General features: G+C 40.3%; 2 protein-coding genes across 2 annotated transcripts in view; one reads left to right on the top strand and one right to left on the bottom strand.

Moving 5' to 3' along the window:
- Nucleotides 1-251, bottom strand: part of LOC137982460 (microfibril-associated glycoprotein 4-like) — a 6,941-nt gene extending 6,690 nt beyond the window's left edge. Inside the window, exon 1 of the mRNA XM_068829552.1 lies at nucleotides 1-251. This exon is cut by the window's left edge and continues 336 nt beyond it. The gene's annotated coding sequence lies outside the window, so the exon portion shown is untranslated.
- A 566-nt stretch (nucleotides 252-817) lies between these two features.
- On the top strand, nucleotides 818-1,630 carry LOC137981569 (uncharacterized). Its single transcript, XM_068828663.1, has one exon. It carries the CDS (start codon nucleotides 818-820, stop codon nucleotides 1,628-1,630), a length of 813 nt encoding a protein of 270 aa, XP_068684764.1.
- The last annotated feature ends 8,370 nt before the right edge of the window (nucleotides 1,631-10,000 follow it).

Genomic DNA, 10,000 nt, shown 5'->3' with positions numbered 1-10,000 from the left:
CTAGCAGAGAAACGACAAGTACGCTCACAGAGGGCAGCTGACTTCTCTGTTATCCATTCTGTTAAAATTGTTAATATTTAATTTGCCGAAGTATTTACATCTGACAAACGGTATGAGATGTTTGTTATTGTTTCCTATTAAGCGTATAAGGGTCATTAGTAGAATGCAAATTCTGTTTTGATGTAGTAGTGAATTATATTCGTTAAGCTCCCGAACTATGTTTTGACATTTTAAATGGTAACCGGTCGTTTCGCCAACGAGTCGTTTCGCCAACGGTCGGTTCGCAAACGTCTTGGGTCCATTCGCAAATGTCCGATTGTCAGTTCGCAAACGTCTCAGAGTCAGTTCGCAAACGTCAGCGAGTAAGATTACAATGAAAAAAATGTTCCTAAAATCAAGTACTAGCTACTGTCTGTGTTGTAAAACATAGAGCAAAGGTCAACAGAACAGTTGGCGTCCTTTACATAATTTGCCCTAGCTTTTGAAGGTGCTCTAGTAAAACATAACTGAGGGTCTCCACAGACTTGACATTTAGTTGTCGACAACTATTTGTTATCGACAACTCAAAAGTTTTAAAACTGGGTTTGTCACCAGGTGAGTACATTTAAAAAATACGTCAATTCCGGTAGATGTAGCTGTTAATGTTACTTACAACCGCTTGGTTAACGACGGAAATCTACCAGAAAGGACGCCCCTATCGGTTACTGACGTTATTAAATTACTTGATTTCTGCTTGTCAACCACCAACTTTCAATACGGCCACGAACATTATCAGCAGATCCATGGGACAGCTATGGGTTCACCCGTTTCCGCCGTAATGGCAAATATGGTCATGGAAGACCTTAAAGAAAGAGCACTAGCTACTCTCACCAGTCAACCTCTGTTTTGGAAAAGATTTGTGGACGATGTGAGTACAACCATGAAATTTGATAGTACTCAGACTTTTCTCGAACATCTGAATTCAATTGAACCCTGCATTAAGTTCACGGTTGAACGCGAAAGCGAGGGAAAAATTGCCTTCCTTGACACTATGGTTCACCACCAGGAAGACGGAAGATTAACTACCACTGTTTACCGGAAACCTACTCACACTGATCGTTTTCGGTCTTTTTCATCGCACCATCCTAGTATGCACAAGCGAGCTGTGGTTAAATCATTGATGGATCGGGCCGAAAGAATCCCCACAACAAAATCTGATCAAAGTAAGGAAAAGCAACGAGTAATATCGACATTACAGTCCAATGGATACCCCAAGCGCTTTATTTTGGATGCCAGCAAGCCTAAACCACCGTCGAAGGACACAATCAACACTGCAGAATCTGGGCGGGGCTATAGCACAATTCCATACGTTAGCGGGACCTCTAAGCCAATAAAGAGAGTTTTGGAAAACCACGGCATCAAAGTGGCATTCAAGCCCTATCAAACAATGAGCCAGATGTTTGCCAAACCGAAAGACCAAATAGACAAAGAAGAAACTCGTGGCCCTGTTTATGACATTCCTTGCGCTGATTGTAGCAAGAGCTACGTCGGCGAAACGCAAAGAAAATTCTCAACAAGAAAAGGCGAGCACCAGAAGACTGTCGCACGGACACAATGCAAAAAAAACAGCACTTGCAGACCACGTGACTAATGCTAATCACGATATCGCATGGGATGAGGCTACAATTCTCAGGACTAATAGTAATTGGCACCAAAGGAAGATTTTGGAAACTTGGGAGATTAATTACGCGAAAGACCCGCTCAACCGAGATGACGGGGCGTTACTCCCCAAGGAGTATTTGCACTTGACCCTCGCAAACAAGAAAAAATGACACTTATCTTGAATTTTTTTAATCAGCGTCTTGTTTATATCTGTGCTTTTGTGTGGTTTTTCTTTCACTTCCCCTGAAGAAGGTCCGTGATTGCGACCGAAACGTTGGGAACATTTTTTATTGTAATATATTATCTTTTAAACCACCAGTGTAACCTAGTTTGTATTTTTTCACATATTTTTTAAATAAACTCAAAAGTTATCGACAACCAAAAAACGCAGTCCATCTGGAACATTTGGGTCACTTGTTCCGGAAGAAATAAACAAGCTACGCACTACTTCAGCACACAACCGGTCTTAAGATTTTCGTAGAGTATCTCGTCGAACGCAATAACTGAAAGGTCTTCATTCGAACATATTATTCAATCATTAGGAATAAAACGCAAACGGCGGTTACAAACATTTGCTTGAACTGCATAACTTTTATAAACTTAACGTTTCGTATGTTACAACATACATCATCAGAAGTGATTATTATTCAGTTATAGATAAACTTAAATTCAAAAATACAACTGTACGGACTGGGAACTAACGAAATTGACTGACATAAAACGACAAGAATATGATAATAATAGAGATACAGTTTCTCACTGCTAACGTTTTCATTTAAGGCCGGCTTCAGATCACGGATCAACAGAGACTCTTTAATTTTGCAATGCATGTCTGATCGACCAGTTGCTAATATTTCAAAATGATCCCACTTAATTCTATGGTTGGTTAAGAAAACATGATCAGCAATTGCAGATTCGTGACAATTTGTAGTTAGGGCTTTAAAATGTTCTGTTTTTCTGTCACATAATCGGCGTTTCGTTTTTCCTATGTAGAAATCATTGCAATCCCAGCAGTTTGCTCTGTACACTACTTTTGACCTAAAGGAAGGAGTTAGTTTATCTTTGTAAGGGAAAAAAGACTTGATTCTTCGGGTGTTCTGAAAAACTATTGTGACGTTGAAAATACCATAGAATTTGTTTATACAAGACCTCAGCTGTTTTGTGAGGTGTTTGCTTTGATGACCTAAGAAAGGTAGAACGATAAGAACTTCTTTTTTCTTAAGTGTTTGTACAGGATCTTTTGGCTTATTTTGATGTTTCTCAACGACATCATTCATATGATATTTAACAGTTCCCATAGGGTAGCCATTAAGTAACAAAATCCTCTTGAGGTCATCTAGGGCAAACTGTAACAATCGGGGTGACGAACAAATTCTAATGCAGCGATAAGCCAAAGTGCGGATCAGGTTTATTTTGTATTTACGCGGAAATACAAAATAAATACAAAATAAACCTCCTAATGAGACTAAAATGGCCCAAGTCAAAGAATTTTTGAGATCATTCAATCATTTTATTCATTAAAAAAAAGAGTACTTAATTGAGCGCTTCCCATGCATAGGGGCTTTTCAGGGCCAATGAAACATAACGAAACAACAACAACAACAACAACAACAACTGTTAAGAATCCCAACTGGCCGAAGGAAAACTAGTTGGCTACAGCTGTATTTACAAATGCAGCTGGGAGGTTGGACCAGGAACTACCAGGAACAAATTCAACGAGTCGTCAGAGCGGGTCTTGAACCCGGGATCTCCGGATTTCAAGGTAAGCACCCTAACCACTGGGTCACACTGCCTTCATAGTAATAAACTACATTTAAACTTAACTTGATATCGCATTTCTTGCGCTACAATAATAGAGATTAGTATATACTGAAACAGTGGATAGAGTTGTACGCGCGCGCTGATTGGCTACTCATACTCTGGATATCCTTTCCTATTCACCGCAATTCGCGCGGAATTTGCGCCCGAAAATTGTTGTAATCGTTGCAGGAATATATGAGTTAAAATCATATTTTTGTGCTATAGGTATTATCTCACTGTTTAGTGTATACTAAAACAACTATTCACCTAGGTGTCGGTGGCTAGTGGTGGATATTCATCGAGACTCGACGCTGCTTGGTAAATATCCACTACTAGCCACCACACTTCGAGGAATAGTTGCTAACTATCGATTTTAGCGATTTCAAAATACCACAAGTAACTTACGCGTTGATAATACCTAAATTACACGCAATCTTAACTTGACATCGTGTTTCTTATACAGCCTATCCATTTACCGATTCCAACGTACCAGAACTAGAAGCAGTTGCAAAAGGAGTTGAGACACTCACTGTTGATAACCGTACAATGCGTGTCATTCAAGTCAGTGCATCTCCAACCCCCCTTCCCCCCCCCCCCAAGCAAAGTTGTTTCCATTTCCACTTGGCACTCAGATTAAAGGGTATCGACATTGGAAAAGGGCAGGGGGGAGGGAGGGGCGTTCAGCCTTATCTTATGAACTAGAAAAGGGGTTTTAGGAAGAAGAGGGGATTTTCCATTCAGTGTCTCATCCTTTTTGCAATTGCTTGCAGCTTAACTTACTCGTTGATAGTACTTAATTAAAATTTATATGTAAACTTGACTTGAAATAATACTAACTTAAAATTCTACAACTAGCTTAACTATAATACTAAATTGCATTGTAAAGCACGAGCTGGGCCGTTTGGGTGTGAGCATGTCTTAAGGAGCTGCATGGCGGTCTTTTGGCGCAGTTTACCCTACATATACGTTTAAGTTTGTTGTCTAAAACGGGCCTGATAGTGTCGGCAGCTAGTCTGGCCTCTCTGTCAAGTAGCTCGATCAATGAATACAAGGGAAGTCCGCTCTACCCACCAGAGTGCTTCTTGACGTGACGTTACTTATTCGATGCAGAAAATACAATGAAAGCTTTCCATTTCTAATAATGTTTCGATGATGAGTTGTCGCGATAGTATTCCGAGAAGTTCAGTGGAATGAAATTAACAGGAAATCACACCCCTTTTTAATGCAGAGCTCAATTTCAGGACCGATGGAAATCGCAGTAATGTGATTGGTAGATATTAGGGACTTAAAGCAAATCGCTACGGATGGCGCTGATACGGCTGCCGGAAGTAAAATTCTTCCTAAATGAGACACTGCAAATTTACGTCGGTTGCATCCAGCCGTAGCGTGGAATTTGACTGCCTGAGTCGGGATGTTTTGCCGTATTGGCTACTACGTCGGGTTTATTTCGCTTCTCTGCGCCTTTTCAACGGATATCTCGGCATTTTAAGAATTCCATTGAATACTATACCCTTTGAAGTTAATTTAGGTCAAAAGATTGTGTTAAGGTTGCTTCTCATAAGCTTGTAAATCCGTATCATGAATTTACGACAAGTTTTGGTAAAGGTGTTGGAATGGCGAAGTGAGTCAAGTGAAATGTTCGTATTCAGCACGAGTTTGTTTTTCTTCGGTTAAATTTGCTTTGAGAATTTAGTGAAGATGTTTTATGTCTGGATACTATACGATGCTGTTTTGCTTCTTTGAGTATTCATATATTTGTGTTCTTCACTCGATATTCTTTGAGATATTTGTCGTAGTGCTTTGCTTAAACTCCCTGTTGTTGGCGTTTTCAGTTCTTTGTTTAGGATACATATCATTAAGGTCTTGAAACAATATCCTATTGAAGATGAAGAAGTCTCACCTTCTTTGTTAAGGGCCGCGCAAGCGACAATAGGAGGATTATTTATCCCAGTGCGAATAAAAGTGAGAATCGTGCTTACCGTTTTTATTCGCCGATCATGGCTTTAACCCGAGACCCTAAAAACTAAGGAAAGCTCTCGGCTATAAGGCGAGCTCGAAGTTTGTCAAAAGATTACCTGAGCGTCCATTCAAGGAAGCGCTCCTGTCAGGCAACATGTTGAAAGCTACTGGCATTGTGCAATAAAGTCACTACTTTAGAAACACAATGAAAAGTGTTTTTAATTACTTGATTGTCAACTATTAGCGAGTCAGGACAAACGTGCATACTAACTGATCTTAATTGGTTTATAAAACGAAAAAAAAAAATTAAAATTGGCTAAGATTATTTTCAATGTTAAACGTTAAATTTCAAGTCAGTAAAAATTGACAGTTTAACAGTGCGTTTAAGATGGGAATCGAACTCGCGGGAAGTAAATTTCATCCTTTCATTCCGCAAATAAACAAGGCTGTGCTGGTCTGTTCACAGTTTTATTTCGGTCTGAATCTTCTGTTGACTATGCAATGGTCTTACACGCAAGCTTTTATCAGTAAGCTTTCAAAACAGTACAGAGTGCGCGTAATATACGAGGTCTGTGAACTGACTATCAGGCGTTTGAGAACTGACTATTTGGACGTTTGCAAATCGACCCAACAGGTTTGTGAACTGACTGTTTGCGAAACGACTCCTTGGAGAAACGACCGACCTGTTTTCGATTTTTGAATTACATTCGGAAAAGCACCGAATAATGTTTTGGCATTTTGACATTGTTGAAATATGTTAACTTATGTTCCAACGTTCGATCGAATTGTTATTCTAAATGATTACTTTTGTATGAACTCACCTCAGTTATGTCATCCAACTAATCGTAGTGCGCGCTGTCTTCTTTATCACGATTATATCTAGCATTGAATTTCAACAACGTGATGAGAACTGAACTGGGCGGCAAGTTTCAATGCGTCATGCGGTTTTTGAATGCGAATGCATAATGATAAACGGTGCGGTAGGTGTTGATGGGCCAGCACGACTCCAGCGGCTCGCAAATGTTTTTCTATTCCCTTCTTGAGTTTAGTTCCGACTAAAACGTATTTGAGGGATTTTCCTCTTTTGTAAGATAAAAAGGGGGGCTCTTTGAATATTTCGTTTTGCGCTGGCTGACGTGTCACTTTCCCCGGGTAGTCTCTCCTACAGCGGGCTCCGAACAGTTAAACATTAACAGCTAAGAGCCTCATACAACAAATACTACAATTGTAGGTTACACAGAGACAGAACGTGTCTCACACAGGGTACAGAGCAACGATAACCATTACGGGGTCAGGGGGAACAAAGGGACGGGGGAACAGTGGGTATAGAGGACCAGAGGAAAAACGTGTACAGAGGAACAGAGGATCAGAGGGTATAAAGGAACAGCGAGTAAACAGGAACATTAGGCAAAGAGGAACGGAGGGTCAGCAGGTATAGAGGAACAGAGGAACAGTGGGTACAGACGAGCAGAGGAACAGTGGTACAGAGGTAGAGAGGAACAGTGAGTACAGAGGAACAGTGAGTACAGAGAGACAGTGGGCACAGAGGGACAGTGGGTACAGAGGGACAGTAGGTACAGAGGAGCAGAGGAACACTGGTCACAGCGGAACAGTGGTAAAGTGGAACAAAACGAATACGAAAGTGGTAATTTATAGGATCCCCCCGCACATTTACAGTGTCACGGCAAAATCGTGACTTCACATTTCACCTTGAAAACTGCTTTGCGTTTTCTCAACTTCAGAATATTGCACAAGAGTCGCCCTTTTACTTAGTTTTTTGTCCGATACACCTTAAATTTTCAGGACTATTTTTAACACAGTTCGATTTGCAAAATGGTGTCAGCGTTTTTCAATATTTTTGTCGCCAGTGTTTTGATTTTACACCATCAGCTTGTTTGAATACCCGGTCAAAAACTCTTAAGATTTCAGAAAAAAGTAAAATAAATTCAAATCCCTGGTAGCTTAAACCTCTAAAATAGGACTATTTGCTATTACTTGTAGAAGCTCACATGGAAAAAATAACGATCAAATAATTAGAAAATACTAATTTTTTGGATTCAAAAGTACATTCAAGGAGTATTACTGAAAATGATGCCATTTATTTTTATTCTCGTGGTATAAATATCGGCTAAATAAATAAGTTTTACAAACACTGACACCTCAAACCTATGAAGAGACCTCAAAGTACTAAGCATTTGCCCACTTAATTAATGCGACTCGAGACTGAGAATGGTTGACCACTGTCCCCGTTGTCGACGGGAAATATATTCAATGCAATGCAATGCAATGCCTTCTTCCGCCTGCCACCATAATGTTCCATGCAATCAATGTGAGTCACTCAACTGAAGCAATATTGAGTTGCATGGCTGCCCATTCACTTGCAGAGCGTGCAATAAAGATGATGGGGACAACATTATCAAGAAGAACGGTTACGTTTATACAAACGTTGGCCGTGTAGCACTTATATTTTAAACAGAGTTAACTGAATAGAGTGTAAGGTGAAGTGCTAGATTTGTATCCCATATGAACCATGTGAGCGTAAGCCCTATTGATGGAAATGGGCCCACACAAGGACAGAGAAAACTCCGCCCAGGGTGGGAATTGAACCCACGACCTGCGGGTTAGATCTCCGCCGCTCTACCGACTGAGCTACAAGTCCGTGGGAACTGAAGATGTTAAAGTCATCGTGGGTTCAATTCCCACCCTGGTCAGAGTTTTTCTCTGTCCTTGTGTGGGCCCATTTCCATCAGTAGGGCTTACGCTCACATAGTTCATATGGGATAGAAATCTAGCACTTCACATTACACTCTATTCATTTAACTCCATTATCAAGAGGGTTACCTTAAGCCTTGCATAATTTGTGAATTTTATGGGTAACTCTAGTTTATTAATAAAATCATCGCGCTGAGAAGTGAGCGAATTACGAAATTACTTTGCAATAATATAGGTATTGATTAAAAATAATTTAAACTGATTACATCGTGTTCAAAATGGATTGGCCCTTACAATTATAAAAGATATGATACATAGGTAAAAATCTAGAAACTAGGAGTATATACTGGGGTTGACAACTCTAACAAACTCTGTTTCGGGGAAAAGCCAAAATTGTTCCGTCAATCCGGGCTCTTGGAAACTTTTCCGGGAAACACGCGATAATTCCGGAACATTGCAGAAAAAAATCGGAACATCGAAGGAAATTTTATTTCACGTTTTTATTTAGGTTAACTTCTTAGAATGTATGCCAGGAATTCTAAAAAAATTCCGTGAATGTATCCCAGAAATTCGGGAGGATGATCCAAATATCCGGGACGACTTAAGTTAAGACCTAGTATTACTCAAACAGCGTTTGTTAGAGTTGTCACCCCCCGTAGTATATATTAAATTGTACATTACGTGCCTATAAGTTCCTAGATCATATGCCATGAGCATAGAGGCACATTGCAGGAAAAAAAAAGGTTCCTTTAAAGCGTTCAGTTTTGCAACTTATGAGGGGTTGCCTGTCTTTGGTGCGAGGGGAGCGGCCGTGCGCCTCCAAGAGACCACAAAATCTTAGACCTTAGACAGAATAGGGGCTAACGGGTGTCGCTCTCACATTGAGGTTGTTTTACCTTCGGAATAGGTGTGATGTTAGAGCATTTCCACAGTTATACGCTGCTTTTGTTATAGACTGGGCCAGTTCATAGCCAATTTTTAAAATTATTCCCGGAGGAATTGCCTTTACATGCACGAGCTTTCAGTGATACGGTACCACTCTTGGAGGTACGCAATAACGTTGCCAGGCGGCAATTCAAGTATTCATTGTTGGAGTGAATAGGGGTAAAAATTCAGGCCTTGGATAACTCCTTGAGGAAATAGTGAGATTGCTCTACATTGTTTTTTTTTTCAGCTCTTTTGGGCTGACCTGTATACCCGGTTTGCTCTCAACAATAATTCCCAGCCGGCCGGTCCCTTCATATTTAATAAAAAGCAGTCAGAATAGCTGTCAAACGGCTGCTACCGCTATTGTACGACCAAAACTGACAACCTTCCTCAAAGCTCAATCAGTCAATCTGGATTTCGATCGTTACACAGTACCCTTACTGCCCTGGTTGATGCTGCGTGCAAACAGCTGGTAGGTTAATATTGACAATGGCCTTGTAAAGGGTGTAGTTTTCATAGATCTTAAAAACGCCTTCGACACCATTGATCACAATATTATCTTACGGAAGCTCCGTATATATGGTGTCGATACAATCAGTATTAAGTGGTTGAATCTTATCTTTTCCGCCGAAGTCAGAGATGTAGTCTTGCTGGCCAGTTGTCTAATGCTGCACCGGTTTCTTGTGGCATCCCACAGGGTAGCAACCTAGGACCACTCTTATTCCTAGTTTACATTAACGATCTGCTAAATTGCCTTAGGTTGACCTCCCCAAGGATGTTTGCTGATGATACTAACTAATCTTTGCTGCCAGCACATTGAGTGATCTTGAGAAAGGTTTAAATTCAGAGTTAAGAAGTCTTAATATATGGCTCATTTCCAACAAACTGAGCTTGAATGTTGCGAAGACCGAATTTATGGTTATTGGGTCAAACCAACGTTTAAATTCATTCTCAGACAATC

This window comes from Montipora foliosa, chromosome 13 (assembly GCF_036669935.1).
Source record: "Montipora foliosa isolate CH-2021 chromosome 13, ASM3666993v2, whole genome shotgun sequence".
In the NCBI taxonomy this organism is placed as follows: Eukaryota; Metazoa; Cnidaria; class Anthozoa; order Scleractinia; family Acroporidae; genus Montipora; species Montipora foliosa.
This window is presented reverse-complemented; position numbering and strand designations above follow the sequence as displayed.